This window comes from Pelecanus crispus, chromosome Z (genome assembly GCF_030463565.1).
Source record: "Pelecanus crispus isolate bPelCri1 chromosome Z, bPelCri1.pri, whole genome shotgun sequence".
Classification (NCBI taxonomy): Eukaryota; Metazoa; Chordata; class Aves; order Pelecaniformes; family Pelecanidae; genus Pelecanus; species Pelecanus crispus.
Window position 1 is genome coordinate 5,169,436 of NC_134676.1, and position 16,300 is coordinate 5,185,735.

Consider the following 16,300-nt stretch of genomic DNA (forward strand, 5'->3'; position numbering starts at 1 on the left):
AGTGGATGCCCACCACACCATCACCTGTGTTTGTTGACCTGTAAGCTCTCGGCTGGCTCATCATCCACCCCGGGCCAGTGCCCTGTGCATTCCCGCTGCGCTCTCACGTAAAGGACAACTTCTCGTCCTCGCTGTCCCACCTTGTCCTTCCTGAAGAGGCCGTATCCAACCATGGCAGCGCTCCAGGCTTGGGAGCTATCCCGCAGCATCTCTGTCATCCCAGTGAGACTGTAGCCCTACAGCCGCACGTGGACCTCTTAATTCCTCTTGTTTGTCCTCCCACTTGAGAGGCACCTGGTTGTGCTGGCTTCTCAGAAAAGGTATGAGAGCTTTCCCCACGACGCTGTCCTGTAGGTACTTCTTTGTCGTGCACGTACACTGAAGGGGGCTCCTTCCACTCCATTTTGTTGATGACGATGTCTCTCCTCTGCACATCACCCCACACCTTTTGCTTTCCAAAGGACGGAACAGCGGGTGGCGAGAGGGAAATGTTGAGAGCAAACTCTTCCTGTTGAGAATCAATCTTGCAGGGGTTTGGATGGGTTAAAGAGAGGGGCAGGATTCCAGCAAAGTAATTTCTGTGCCTTTTTTTTTTTTTTTTTTTTCCCCCTCCCCTAGTGTCCAGACATGTGGTGGGTTCCTGTACCTGGACATCCTCGTTCTCCAATTTGCTGCACTAACATCATCTGTGCTCTGGAAGCTGAGTAAGTAAAAGCTGGACAGTGCTAATCCATGAGTTTCCTCACGTCTGAGTTACTGGCTTGTGACACGCGCTTGCTGGCAGCGCGTAGGGTGCCGATAACGTGCAGCGGGGCACGCTCAGTGGTTTTGGGGCATGAGGTCTGATGCTTCTATTTGGACTCAAACTACTTGAGTTAAAGAAGTAGTTTTCAAGAGTAAAATCCTGTAAGCCAAGCTTCGATCCCATCCATGGGTGGAATTGGGTTCTCATTAATGTATGTCTATAAATTATAAGGGCTCTTATTTTCTTAATTGAATTTCTAATTCAATTCATTTTGTCCAGTTAATATTTCTGAGATCTCTTTCTCCCTGTGAAACTGAGCTTACTGGTCCATGACTATGCTGTCTGCTATAACTTCCTTTTCGTAGAATCATAGAATGCTTTGGGTTGGAAAGGACCTTTAGAGCCCACCCAGCCCAACCCCTGCAGTGCCAGGGACAGCTTTAACCAGAGCAGGGTGCTCAGAGCCCCGTCCAGCCTGGCCTGGGATGTTGCCAGGGATGGGGCATCTCCCACCTCTCTGGGCAACCTGTGCCAGTTCTTCACCACCTTCATTGTAAAAAACTTCTTTCTAATGTCTAGTCTAATGTCTTTTCCTCTTTGCATCTCTTCCTATATTTATTAAACCTGGCTTTGCCACTACTGGGATTTTAAACTGGGATTTAAAAGATCAGGTTTAAACATTTCCTTGCATTTTTTTTTTTTCCTTTCCTTTTTTTTCCCTTGTTATCCTGGCCAAGTCATTTAAAATTGTGCTTTATTTTCCCAGCGCAGATGTTATGAAGAGGTGAGCATTAAAATAAAAATTCCCAGGCTGGGGGTGAGCTTGCAAGCAGGACCACAGGCTCGATGGTAGCTCAGGAACAACTTGGGCTCCCAGCCAGCGGCGGTTGTTACCAGAAGCAGGATCATTAGGAAACGAGTTTTGGAGCTGCTGCACTGGAATGATTCCACAGAGCATCGAATCCAGTGATATAAACCTGAAAGTAGGTTCTTGTCACTCCTTCTTTTTTTTTTTTTTTTTTTTTCATTCTGTCTCCTTTTCTTCCATGCCAACCCATTGCTCTTCACAGCCTTCTCCTGGACCTTTGTCTGCCTGACCCAAGGCTCCAGGTTGACTTGTGTCATCCTGTACCATGAGCTGGGTCTCTTCACCTGGTCTTGGAGTGCTTCACAGTGGGGTTAGAGACTTGATTGTGGACGGCCAGTGACTTTGTAGTAGTGATTTCATCTCAGAAGAATTTAAGAGATGAGCAGTAAGGCCTTAAAGGAACTTTTTCACGTAACGCAGAGATGGAAATTGTTTAGCAATTTTTTTTTTTTTTAAAAAAAAAAAGCTAATTTGGTTCATTGGAACATTTTCACGGCATATTTATCGCAGAGCTCTGAGATTCTCGTCGTGTGTGCAGACGAGCGCTAGGAGCTGCAGTAGAGTTACAATACAGACCACCCTTTGAATGCCTTGCTTTCAGCTGTACCAGCTTTTGGAAAACCTCTTTTCCTTTTTGCTTGGACTCCTCTTGAAAGTTAAGATTTCCTTTAAACTCTTAAATAAACTCTTCTGGAAGTTAAGGAATAATAATAATAAAAAACCCCTGCAGAAATTCTGGTAGCATTTTTTCACAGCTGGTATTTGAAACATGAAAATACTTCACTTGCTGGCTCTAGGAAGCTGCGTGTGGTTTGACGAGTGGAGTGGTGAAAACTGCTTTTTGAAGTAATGTCTGAAAAAAGCCAAAGCAAAAAGATGTGAGAAAATGGTAGACTGTTATCTGTTTGCTAAACACTATCCGATACAGGCTAAAAACACACGGGTTGGTTAGAACTGACATCCCACGCAGATCCTCCTCTGCTCTTCCACCTCCATCCCTCTTTGTTTCCTCTTTTCTTTTTTCTGTCTTCCCTTTAAAGGCTTCTCTGGCTTGTAAGCAGCAACAGGCATGGAAAACACGCGCTTACAAGGCCTGTTTGCCCTTTTGTGCATCAGTCGACGTCAGTCTTGTGTTCACCGGGAAAAGGCACCCATGTACAGAGCAGACAGGAATTTGAACCGTGCAAGCGAGTGCGGATGAGACTGCCCAGGTCCTCAGCTGCGTCTCGATGCTGTTCTTTCTGTCGGCAAAGCCTGGCTGCCGCCGTGTCTGCGGTCAAAGTTCTCGTAGGTGGAGTCTTGCAGCTGGGGCCTGGCAGTGGAAGAAGTGAATAAGGTGAAGACACATTTCTGGCTGCTCTAGACTTTATAAGTGGCTTCAACTAGTAGTTAAGGAGTGTCAGGGTAAGTGTCTGCAATACTCTCTGATACGGACCCTCCCCTCTGCAGCACGTAGTTTTTAAGTGTCTGAGTTGCATCTAATGTTTGACATCTTAAAGCATCCAGACTGATCTCCTACACCGTTAGCATTAACTCCTACTGTCCTGCTGCTCAGAGCCTCAGGAGATTGTACAAACCTCTCCTGAGAAGGATGATCTCACGTAGAGCGTGGAGGATCTTGGGTTTTAAGCTTTCATCTATGTATGTATCTCTACAAATATTAGCAAGGGTGCCGTATGGTTTCGACCCCGTTAAATCAGCAAAAACTATGCTTTTGCAAATAATTGTTACAAATTTAGCTGTAGGATTAGATGCCTTGTTGCCTCTTTGGCTGTGTCCTGATGCTGTACCCTTGAGTGTCCTGCTGAAACGCCCATCTTTTTTGGGTAAGGAGATATAAGGATAACTCAGGTTGGAAGGGAGAAGCCCCAGGCAGATGTAACTATACTGACCTCAGATACAGCTTCTTTAGGTTTAGCCTAAGGGTTGGGTTTGGTTTTTAGTTTGTTTGGGTTTTTTTTCCCATCCCTTTCTAGCTTGGCCACCACAGCTGTCAGGAGCATCCAAGAATGGTGTGCTGGGTAATGGGAAATGCCAAGGGTACTTGTCCTGGTTTCGGCTGGGATAGAGTTAATTTTCTTCCTAGTAGCAGGCATAGTGCTATGTTTTGGATTTAGTAGGAGAAGAATGTTGATAACACAATGATGTTTTAGTTGTGGCCAAGTACTGCTTATGCTAGTCAAGGACTTTTCAGCTTCCCAGGCTCTGCCAGGTGCACAAGAAACTGGGAGGGGGCACAGCCAGAATAGTTGATCCAAACTGCCCCAAGGGCTATTCCGTACCATATGGTGTCATGGGCAGTATAGAAACTGGGGGGGGTTGGCTGGGGAGCAGCAATCGCTGCTTGGGGACTGGCTGGGTATCAGTTGGCGGGTGGTGAATAATTGCATTGTGCATCACTTGCTTTGTATATTATTATTATTATCATATTGTTACTATTATCGTTACTATTTTACTTTATTTCAATTATTAAGCTGTTCTTATCTCACCCCAGGAGCGTTTCTCACTCTTACTCCTCCGATTCTCTCCCCCATCCCATCAGGGCAGGGGGAGTGAGGGAGCGGCTGCGTGGTGCTGAGCTGCTGGCTGGGGCTGAACCACGACAGTACAGTGGGAGCATCGTATGGATACCAGCTAAAGAATCGGGCCCTGCCACATGTGAGCTGGCTCTGAGGTGGGCTGTTTGGCGTCTCCATACCTTCTTCTACACTTGGCAGAGCTCATCAGCTTTGACATGGCCCCTTTTTCTACCCCATTAGAGACTGGGGTGCAGGGGGGAAGAAAGCTTCTGTTGCACAGTTTCCCTCTCTTGTTCATCATTCATTTAGATTGGATATTAGGAAAAATTTCTTCATGGAAAGAGTGTTCAAGCATTGGAACAGGCTGCCCAGAGAGGTGGGGGAGTCACCATCCCTGGAAGTGTTCAAAGAATGGGCAGATGTGGCACTTTGGGACATGGTTTAGTGGGCATGCTGGTCTTGGGTTGATGGTTGGACTGATGATCTTAGAGATCCTTTCCAACCTTAATGATTCCTAGTTTTTACTTTCATTAAAAAATAATCCAGCCACCAAGCCAGGAAACATGAAATAATTATTACTCTGCCCTTAATTGGTTTAGTGGTGGACTTGGTAGTGTTAGGTTAATGGTTGGACTGGATGATCTTAAAGGTCTTTTCCAACCTAAGCGATTCTATGATTCATCAACCTGCCACAGATGCCTTCCCAGCCTGTTCCCCTCTGGGTGCTTCTTTTGCTAGTTTAATGTGGCTTCCTACCATGCTCTCCTACCTAAACTTCTGCTAGCCCCTTGCTGCTGCAGCAACCATGTGCCATGGTCTCTCCAATCTGCTGCCCCAGTCTCTCGTCCTCACGTCAGTGGGGTCTCTTCTCAGCTGTACCCAAGCCAGAACCATCTCCCAGCAGTGCCCAAGCCTTGGTCCCTCACGCTGGCTTGCCTGGCCATCAGCCCAACCCCGTCCTTGTCCCAGGAGCCTGCTCTCAGGCTGGAAGGTTGTTGTCAAGACCAAGGACACCTTGCATTTCTCTCTTTAGCCATCTCCACCCTCCTGCTGGATAACACGAGCAGAAGGCAGAATGTCCTTACCGGGCCAGGCTGGATGGGGCAGAGGAGGGACCTGTGAAGTGGGAAGGAAGACACGGGTTAGCAATATGGTCGGAGTGAGCTGGGGAGCCAGGACTGACCTAGAGCTGTTGGGAAGCTGCACTGGAGGGTGGTTATTAACCTTTCTCCTCAGGCGCAGGGAAACTCCTCCTCCCTCTGTCTTTTCAAAGGTCCCTTCCCAAAGGAGACCTCCCGCCTGCAGGCTGCGACCAGTCAGCCGGGAGGTCCCTCTTTACTTATTCTTAGATTTCCCATTAGAAATGTCCTAGGGTGGAAAATCGTAAAATCATTTAAAAAAAAAAAAACCAAAAACCCAAGCCAGCCCAGCCCCTCCTGCCTGACTTCATCTGCCACATCCCATCGCTGGGTGCCAGTCTGATGGAGGATTGCTCCCGAGGAAATAGCGACACGTACCTCCTCTTGAGAAAATGGTGAAGCCCAGTATCACCATCAAAATGAGCACTTTAATTCCCAGCGGCACAAAGATCAGGATCAGGAAGAAGGAGCTGTTGGATGCTTTGAATTTATAGAAGTACACAGCCCCCTCTGCTCTCCCGTGGCTGTTGACAGCAGTGCAGGTGTATTTTCCATCATGGGTCAGGTACCGGAGCTCCTTGGTGACGCGGTGGTTCATGCTGGTGACGGAGGTGAGGTTGCTGTAGGGTGGTCCGGTCCAGGTCAGAGCGGGCGCTGGCTCCCCCTCGGCGGTGCAGCGTGCCTGGAAGGTGCGATCCCCGTTGGAGCTGACGGTGATGTTAATGATCCTGGGGGCAGCTGCAGGAGTCACAAAAGGGGAGGGAAAGTGCATCAGGTTTCAAAGGCAGGTCTAACGCAAGAAACCTGGAACGAGTGCTTGGTCTTGGTGGACCCTCAGCATGTTATATCAGGGTAACGCTGGGATCAAACCTCCCCTTCTTTGATTTTCTTGACACTTTCTTTCCCTGGATTTCCCCACCCTGCCTATGTTGGACAGAGGAGCAAAGGGATTCACCCAGCAAAGCCTGGGTGCAAGGATGTGTACTCTCTTTGTGTTTTATCCCTGTAATGCCTTACACAGTTTTCTGAGCTTTGGTCAAGTTGTGACCTTCCATGGTGGCAGAAGGCAGAGGCAGTGTGCCTTCATCCATGGAGATGGGTTGCTTTCTGCAGTTGCACTATGAATTGCAGCCCAGTGCCGTCGCAACATAGGCGCAGGTGCAGCTGGTGACCTTTTTGGACTGGCTGCATCTCCACGTGGCCTAGGCCAAGGCAACCATCATGCTCTCCTGCAAGCATCTTAGAATCATAGAATCATTTAGGTTGGAAAAGACCTTTAAGATCATCGAGACCAACCATTAACCTAACACTGCCAAGTCCACCACTAAACCATGTCCTAAGTGCCACATCTACACACCTGCCTTCAGGGATGGGGACTCAACTCCTTCCCCAGGCAGCCTGTTGCAATGCTTGATAACCCTTTCAGTGAAGAAATTTTTCCTAATATCCAATTTAAACCTCCCCTGGCACAACTTGATGCCATTTCCTCTTGTCCTATCTCTTGTTACTTGGGAAAAAGAGACCGACACTCACCTCTCTACAACCTGCTTTCAGGTAGTTACAGAGAGCGATAAGGTCTCACTCAGTCTCCTCTTCTCCAGGCTAAACAACACCAATTCCCCCAGCCCCTCCTCATAAGACCTGTGCTCTAGACCCTTCACCAGCTTTGTTGGTCTTCTTTGGACATGCTTCAGCATCCCAATGTCTTTCTTGTAGTGAAGAGCCCAAAACAGAACGCAGTATGCAAGGTGCAGTCTCACCAGTGCTGAGTGCAGAGACAACCACTTCCCTAGTCCTGCAAGCCACACGACTTCTGATACAAGCCAGGATGCTATTGGCCGCCTTGGCCACCTGGGCACACTTCTGGCTCATATTCAGCCTCTGTCGACCCACACCCACAGGTCCTTTTCCAGCAGGCAGCTTCCCAGCCACAGGCAGCTTTCCAGCCTCTGGTGGCAGTTCCCTTGGTCTCTGACCTCCAGAGCACACATGGAGAGATCCATTTGTGTGAGCCCTTTCCTCAGTGCCTGAGACTTTCCAGATTTGGCAAATTATTGTCAGGGAACATTTACACTCCTTGCTACAACCTATTTTTGATGTTTTTCTCCAACCCTGTAGTGACCACCCAACAGCTGGTGTAGGTTCCTGGTTGCTTTGGGGTAGCACACCAATACCAAGACAGAGCCACTAATTTTGTATCCTGTATTTGTAGCATATGGGGTTGTGTGACTGAATGAACAGTGGCAAAGATAATTTGGGGGATGTAAAATGTTGAGACGCACTGTTGAACGTGTCACCTTTGGTCTAGTCTGCTAAGGAAGCGTAGCTGATGTGACCAAGCTTGTCTTACCCGTCGGTCCTCTCCCGCTGGACTTGTTCACTTGTTTCATGCATTTGGTTCCTAAAGGCGTTGTGGAATCTCAAGGGAAATATATGAGTGTCCTCACGGAGGAAAAGCAGGAGTTCAATATTTATCTCATTTTTTGTCAGGCTGGACAGCAAATGCACAGCTTGCGACCACCTACAGCATGTCTTCTCCCTTGTCTATGTAATGCAGGTTTGAGGCTGGAAGGCTGGTCTGTAAGAAAGCTGGCTGTGTTAGTTGTCATGTGTCTGCGTGTTTCGGTGTTTAAATTAACCTTTTAAGCCAGCCACGGAGCCAGGAAACATGAAATTACTACTCTACCCTTAATTGCTTTAGTGGTGGACTTGGTCATGTTAGGTTAATGGTTGGACTGGATGATCTTAAAGGTCTTTTCCAACCTAAATGATTCTATGTTTCTATGATTCTAAGCATTATTTAACCCCTCCCATTCATACTGTCGGGGCCCACTCCCAAAGCGGGGTGCAGCCTAGGTACTGTATCTGCTTATGTTCTCATTCCTCCGTTAAAAGCCCCTGAGAGACAGATTTTGTTGCTGTCCTGCCCTGGTCATGCTGTGTGTGTGTGTGTGTGTGTGTTTAGGAGCTGCTCCAAGTGAAGGAGAGCCTTGACTATGCAGAACTTCCCAAGAAGTAACCGAGCTCATCCTCGGGCCCCATCTGGACGTCCGCAGTGCATGGCAGGCGTAAGGCAGATTCGCTTCACAAGCAAAATCGTCCAGCACGTGGCACCTCTGCGCTCACGGGTAAGGTCTCAGTCTGTTCCCGAGGCCATCTAATGCCCCCTCGATCTGCAAGCGCACCCGGGGAGATGGGATTAGTGCTTTCCTGAACAGGGTCTTGTACAACCAAACGCTGGGTCTGAACAAAGCACGTCGCAGCCCGGGGGTGCGTTCGACACGGGCACTGTGGGAGCCCTGGGCATGGAAGGGCACAGCCAGGGTTGTGTGGTCTGTGCTGGAGACCCACCCCTGCTTGCTCTGCTGTGTCTCTGCCGTGCTGAGCAGCTCTAAAAGAAGGTGTTTTTTCAGCCAAATTATTCAGCTGACAGAGCAAACGAGTCCTGCTGCAGCGGTGGGCTCTTGCATTGCGTTTCTGTACTACGAGCAGCACGTGGGCTTCGGTGGGAGCTGATGGGCAGTGTGTGACTTTGAGACTCGGGTTTTGGCTGCTGTGTGGTTCACCTCTCTGTGTTTCTCTCCTTCCCTGTGTCTATTTAGACTACAGGCTCCGCAGGAAGGAGCAACACCCTGTGTACGTCCACCCAACAGCTATCGCAGTGGGTCCCGAGCTCATTTGGGGGTCCAAATGTCACTTCCATGCAGTCGTCCACCTCGTGGATGGACTTCTCTCCTTGTGCAACTGTTGTCTAGCGTTGCCTCAAAGATGCTTTGCCTTGTGGCTGTTACCCCTGCGGTTTCTAAGTGATCGCTTGGCAAAGACTGGAGGAGCCTGAGACCATGTGCTCTCCAGAGGGATGGGATCTGCTGTGCTTGGCTAAGCGTGACCATGGCAGCTGGAGACGCTGCTTTCAGTCAGATATGGATGAGAGCTCAGGGTTTTTCTTTCTCAGGATTCAAAACAGTGTTTCAGCCCAAGCTGGAGACAGTAAGAACCTTCAAGAGGAGGTGAAGCTCCTCCTGGTGTCCTCTACTCTGGGTGTAGCTCAAGGGTCAGGTGAGCCCAAGGCGCTTTAAGTGTTAATAGTGCCAGCTCCCCAGGCTTGACATTTGTTGATCGGAGCTGGTTTTCAGGTTGTTTGTACTTAACCATTCCTGCTCCAGAGGAGTTTGAACCTATGGCACATGAATGCTGGGTATCTTGTCTTCCCAAACCCCTGTTACCATCCTGGCCTGCTTGTGCTTCCATTTGCTAACACATACTTAGCAGCCAGGCTCTCCAGTTTAAATCCTCATAACAAGGACATCTTTTACCCCACTCCATGGGCTGCTGACCCCACCTTGCCTCTCTGCTGCCTGCACAGATCCTGTGCTGCAGGAACAAAGAGGGATCATAGGATCACAGAATGGTTTGGGTTGGAAGGGACCTTTAAAGGTCATCTAGTCCAACCGTCCTGCAAACGAGCATGGATGCCCAGGACTTGGCTGGGTCTTTCACCAGCAGCCACAGCCTGGCTATTTCCTTACCAGTCTTGTTCCTATTCCCTTCCCTGCGTTGTGCACATCACCTCACACTGGAAGACTGCAGAAGGCAATGAGTATTCCCGTCCCAAATGTTATAAATTACCCCCAGAGCTAGAAAAGCCAACCCTTTGGAAGACCATCTCAGGTCAACTTCTGTTACCATCTCATCAGTTTCCACATTTTGTGACTCTCACTTCCCTACGGGGTGGCTTTGCCTCCTTTGGCTTTCGTGCCTTCTTACCAATCAAATGCAGCTTTATCCCATTCCTGCTTTCGTACTTGTCGTGGATATCTCCGGACAGCTCCACCCGGCAGAAATATCTCTCGCTGTCACTCCAGGTCAGATTGTCAATCCTGATGGAAAGGTCCTTGTGCCGGGGGTTGCCAAGCAGTTTGTATTTGTTTTTGTAGCTGATGGCAGTCTTACAGAGCTCGCTGGTGCTCTGACTAATGCACTTGAAAACTACCGTGCCGTTGTAAGGTTCCTTGATCCTCCAAATGGCGGTAAGGGTCCGGTCAAATGTTTTGTAGGGGTGCGTGAAAGTACAGGGCAGGATAACCATCTTCCCGAGTTCGCCAGTAACGTCAGATGGGACATGAACGGACCAGCTGTTGGACTGCACACCTAGAAGCAAAAAGAGATGATCAAGACTGATTTATCGGGAGTGTTTAAGAGGGAAATTGGGCATCCTTCCCGCACCTGCTGTGTGTCGCTCAGGAAATGGATCCTCTGTTCCCTTGGTGGGCCCTGTGCTCTCCTTCTTGCTGAGGACTTGCAGGTGATTACGTAGCCCAGGTACGGTGGCTAGATATGGTACCAGTCTGCAGCAGAGCTCAGGGGACTTGGCTAGCTCATGTCGAAAGTGATTTAATTCCTAAGCAGGCCTCTTGTTTGTAAAGTGAACAATAGCATCGTAAGTTGTTTAACACGGTCTTTTGCAGTTAACAGACATTTATGTGCTTGGAGGAACAGACTTTTTTTTTTTTTTTAAATTAAGAAAAGAAAAAAGCTAAAAATAAAAGATTTGCATGTATTCAGAGATCTGGTGGCTTTAGGCGCTGAAATGCAGTCAGTGTAGCAGCCTTGTATCTGAGTGCATGCATGCACACACGCACTCCTACGTACGTTATAGTATTTGTTGCACTAATCACTTGGTGGCTGTGTTAACCCTGGGGAGGATAGTAACAGCTGATGCCTCTGACGATCAATGCTGCTATCATCATAAAATAGCATCTTATTCGTAAGACGTGACAGGATCTGAATAAAGACTTGGAGATACTCATCGTACAAAGACTGGTGAGAACAGGCCAGTTCCCCGTATCAGCTCCTATCGTAGGAAGGAGGATGCCCTTGCCAGCAAAGCAAGCATCTCACCGTTAGCAGAGCTGGTGATCCCTACATGGACTCTAGCTGCCAGTGTTTTCCCAGACAGGCCTTGCCCTGGTGTCACGGTGAGGGAAATCCTGAGTTTTCCAGCCGAGATGTCACAAATGGTTGGGATTTTGCTCTCTTGGCCAAATTTGGTCACAGTAAACCCTCGCGCAGTCTGGGGAGCTGAACCTCGCTGCCACCAGACCCAGTCTGATCATTTCTGTCCAGTAATGAAAGCAGGCTTCACCTGCATGGACGCTCACCACCTTGGAGGTATATTGGGAAAACTCAGCATCTCATCTGTTCCCCTTCCCCGGGAACCAACAGCATCAACAAACAGCACCTATAGGCAGTGCTTTCCATGTAGATATGTGTATCTCTCCACTCTCTTGCGAATTGCAGCAGCCATTAGCAGCAGATTGTGGCTTCAGGATCGTCTGTGGCTATGTTCCTGTCTTATCAAACTCACTTGATGGATTCATTAAATCAGGTGCTTTCCCCTCAATAGCTGAGAATAACTGTCAAAAATGTAAAGGTGTCCGGTAAATAATTGCCACCCGTCCCTGGTCTAGCTAACTTTGCTGTGTCTGTGAGCATTCAGCTGCCAGGTTAATTGTGTAAACTTGAAGATAAGATTTGTTGCTTGTTCATATATCTGTTCTCCATAATATTTGACGAATACCTTAATGGCAGTGTAGCTTTTATTAATCTATTGTGCGCTGCACCATGGACAAAGGCCAACGTAGGACTGGTTCTCTGCCATTAAGTTATTTACCTGGAATTTAGCACCAAGCTGGTATTTTGATTTCTGAGATCTGGAGTCGGGCTGCCTTGTCATTCAGCACAACTATACGACTACCTTTTGCAGCCCTGGTAATCTAATATAAAAGGTTACATGGCCACAGGGGCTCCAGGAAGCTCATGGACTTTGAACAGAAGGACCTGGCGGTGAAAACAAAAAATGCTATTGCTTTCTAGTTTATTTCATGTTATTTTGTTTATTTTACAGCATGTCACTGTAACCCTTACTTTTGGAGAACTGCAGATACTGTGCTTTTGAGTACATGATTTACTTTTCTCTTCCAGCTTTTTGATTTACATTTTTTTTAAATCTTAAGCAAAGAACATTATTTTTAGCACTTAAACATCCCCTTGCCTTCCACATGAGAAATAATGTTAAAAATAAGTGCTTCTAATGTCATCAGCTCCACCCACTTCTGTGGAAACACAGTTTGCTTAGGTTCTAAGTGGAGGGAGTTGTCAGCATTTTGTGTATAATTTAACCTTAACATTAAAGCTTCAGCATGGGGGGTCTTCCATGTCTTCCTCTTGCTAATATCCAGCCTCCACTTGTTCCTGGGATTGAAGCTCTCACAAGAAGCAGAGAAGGCTGTAGGCAAATAGCCTACACACCTTACCTGAGGGAACTCCTGAAAGGAGTTGTCAGGTCAGCGTACCTGCTAGTTGTCAGAGGAAAGGTCATGAAGGCAATAACAAGATCAAGACTTGGAGACCACCACAGACACTAGCCTTGCTCTAGCAAATGCTGCCTTACAGTATATCTAGAGCAAATCCCATGGAGTTTAATGGAACTGAAGTGCATACTTGAAGTTAAACGTGAGCTTCAGTGCTCAGTGGAACTGGAGCAAATTGTGTCTGTTGCATAATAACCCCTAGGAACATGAAAGAGCAATTCTGGGTGGTGGTGGAAATGCTGCATCCAGCTGACAATGCAGGGGAAAAATTAGATAAACTCCTGCACAAGTTAAAAAAGAAAAAAATGCAAAAAAAACCCCAGCCCAAACCCCAAGCCAAAGACCTCTCTGAAAATTGCAGAGTCAAGCCTTTGAGTTTTTCCAGTATTCTTACATGCACCTGCAACACGATGAATGCTACAATTCTTGGAGAGTTTATTGTATCAGGCAACTCCCCTGGCACTTTGATTAGAGCGAGAAGAAAAGCCCTGATCAGACAGGGATTCATAGCAAGCTCAGAACTCACCCTTCCTGGAGATGTGAAGGAGGCAGAGAAGAAACAAACTGAACTCTCTCATGCTGGTTGACGCTCTCCACTGAGGTGTATTGGCAAACCAGAACCGTCTCTACTACATCTGAGTTGCTGGTCTTGCAGTAACAAAAGGTTTTTCCAGGGATGGAAGAAGTTGTGGTTTTCCTCTCCTTGGAGGGAATGAGTTGTCCAACTGAACCAGCTCTGCTTTCAGATATTAATAATTTTGTGGTCAGTCATGTGAAAAATCCAACAGAGGGAATCAGAGTATTACCATTTTCCATCTAAAGGAAGGGGACTGCAGACTGGGGCTGCAAACACCCGCTCCATGTGTGTGATGGTGCAAGAGGGGATGGCTTTCAAGTGCTACCGACTCACTGAGCTGGAGGAGGTCCTTGCAATCTGCCTAAGGAGGGGGCAAGTGAGACCCTTGCTCTCCTGGCTGGAGGTAGTTCATCCTCCTGAACCCGGAGCCTGCAAGCCAGCTGTGTTTTACCCCTTGTGCTCACTGGTGGTTGTCATCTCTAGGTGTAAAAAAACCCGCACTCTTCTTTCAAAATCAGCTGAGCACTTGTGCCAGGGTTCAGCGGTGGAAGAGTGCTCTGCAGTCCCCTGGTGCCCTGCTCTCTCCGGACTCCCATGACCCTGACAGGAGGGTGCAGCGAGGTGGGTGTTGGTCTCTTCTCCCAAGTAGTTAGCGATAGGATGAGAGGAAATGGATTCAAGCTGCACCAGGGGAGGTTTAGATTGGATATTAGGAAAACTTTCTTCACGGAAAGAGTAGTCAAGCATTGGAACAGGCTGCCCAGAGAGGTGGTGGAGTCCCCATCCCTGGAAGTGTTCAAAAATGGGTAGATGTGGCACTCTGGGACACAGTTTAGTCTAGTCTACCCTTAACTGGTTTAGTGTGGACTTGGTAGTGTAGGTTAGTGGTTGGACTGGATGATCTTAAAGGCCTTTTCCAACCTAAACGATTCTATGATTTTATGACAAGTGGCAAGTCATTCTTGTCCTTGTTGTTAACCTGCGTTTTGAAATAAGCTGAGCTCCAGCTTTTGCCCAGAATCCTTGTGCAAATGCTTGCTCTTTCCTTCTGGGTTTAGCTTTAGCAAACTTGCTCTGCGCTTGTGGAGTGCTGACCATGCTCCCCTCCGCGTCATCTCCCATACCGTAATCCCGTGACGTTGTTACGTTTAGCCTTGGAGCGCGTATTCCCTACCAGGGCTTAGCTTGAGGTTTGCTGCTTTTGCTTCAGACTGGAGGAAGGGCTGATGTCTGACTCCCTCTTCCCATCTCAGCAGCTACGCCGCTGGTGGGTCCCGCTACCTCTCTCCTTTTTGGGGACAGGGAGAGCAGCACCCGCACGATTCCGGCTGTCGGCAGCAGTGGGTGCGCAGCCACTGGAGGGCTCCCAGAGCCCAGATAAGATGCTGCTGCTTAGGAGCTGCTGCCACTTTTGCTGTGCCAAGAGCCTTCCCCCAGCAGAGATGCCAGGGCTCCCCTTTTGCTCCACACCTCTTCTTAAACTCTCCACGTATGTTGCCTTCTTAACTTGCTGTGCAAAGGCTCCCTGAAGAGGGACTTGGAGATTTGGTAGTTTTAAGTGTGTTCACTGCTTTCCGACCTCTTTCTTTGTTCTGCTCACAGTTAGAGTTATTCCCCCAGTGTCTGTGAAGGGGAGGATTTCTGTTTTCCCAGACTTTTTGAAGGAGGCTCTGAGAGTACCTAGCTATTATTTACAGTGGCTTGGACCTCTTGCTACTCAGCAGAGGGTGGTATTATTTCAAATAATGACTTAGAGCCCTGCTCGGTCCCTATGCGCGTCCTCCTGGAGCAGGAGGATCAGGACCCAGTGCTCTAATTACTTTGCAAACTATCCTTAACACCTGTAAAATGTAATGCATGCTATCATCATCAGAGAAACCTGAGGGTATGGGTGGTGGAAACAGGAAATAAGAGACCTGTATCCTTAGCCCATCTGTGCTATGTGTCTTTTCTGTGTACCTTCCCCATTTTCCTCCATATACTGTTTGATTTTATCTATTTGTGATGTAAACTTTTTGTTGTTGTGACTATCTCTGTTTCATCCTTCTTGGCCCAGCGGGCCTCAGTGCATTAAAGTAAAAGATTGAAGTGAAATCCATGCTTAAAACATGTTGTTACAGTGAAGCATAAATGATCAATGTAAAGAATAGCTGCAGTTAACAGTTAGAGAGGGAGAGGTTCCTACTAATGTTTTACTCCAGCACCTCCTGCACTGATTTACCAGGTATTTGTCTAGAAGTATGAATCCTTCAGGTTTTATCTCTAAGCTAGTTTTATTTTCAGACCATGAGATAGCTATTTCCAAAGAGGCATTTTAACATTTGAAAATGCAGAGTTGAAAATGTATAGCTGAAAATGTTTGCCAACTATATGAATCAGCCAAAAAATTTTGTAAACACCACCATCCGTGGCTATATGATCCACAGACTCTGTGATCTGTGGCCTTTTTTTCCAGTTCTGTGCTTAAATAGTATCTAAGTTTTCTGTAAGGAGGGCTGCTTCTGGTCCAACACAAAAACTGGGATGCCTTCCATATTCATCAAATTCTGTTTTTCTCTCCTGGTAAATCTTTTTTAAGGGCTTCTGGTAATGACAGCAATTGTTATGCTACTTTATTAATATCTTCCCTTGGTGCTTGTACGGAAGCAACAATCACAGATCTGGTCCCAGAGGCACCCCAGTTCTTGGTGCTTTCTTGTGCTATGAAAATACATGGAATCTGGAGAAAGAGAATGGAAATTTGTAGGTTTTCCCACTTAGAAAATGGATGAACCCATTTAAATAAAAAGAACCTGTAAATAAAAACTAGAGGAACCTGTAAATACAAGTAAGTAGCAACTGGACGTAGGCCAGTGGCAAATTTTCAGCCAAGGACAGGGACACATCTGCCCATCCTGCCAATGGTATGGCCAGGTCATGGCATGCTTTTTGGCAGCGGAAGGGGAGTATCTCATGTCCCCATCACCGTTATGGCTACATCTGGTCCTGTGAACAGCAGTCCTGGGTTTTTGAAAGTTACCTTTGGAAGATGGTACTGACAAAATCAAACTGCCTTCAGTAAGTGCCCACACTGGTGTCC

General features: G+C 47.5%; 1 protein-coding gene across 1 annotated transcript; it reads right to left on the reverse strand.

The window, feature by feature from the left end:
• Positions 1 to 2,828: 2,828 nt before the first annotated feature.
• Positions 2,829 to 13,222, reverse strand: SIGLEC15 (sialic acid binding Ig like lectin 15). The gene is made up of 5 exons (XM_075727180.1): positions 13,171 to 13,222; positions 10,039 to 10,422; positions 5,650 to 6,009; positions 5,218 to 5,248; positions 2,829 to 2,925 (listed from the first exon to the last, which is right to left on the reverse strand). The coding sequence occupies exons 1-5, from the start codon at positions 13,220 to 13,222 to the stop codon at positions 2,829 to 2,831; spliced, it is 924 nt and encodes a 307-aa protein (XP_075583295.1).
• Positions 13,223 to 16,300: the final 3,078 nt, after the last annotated feature.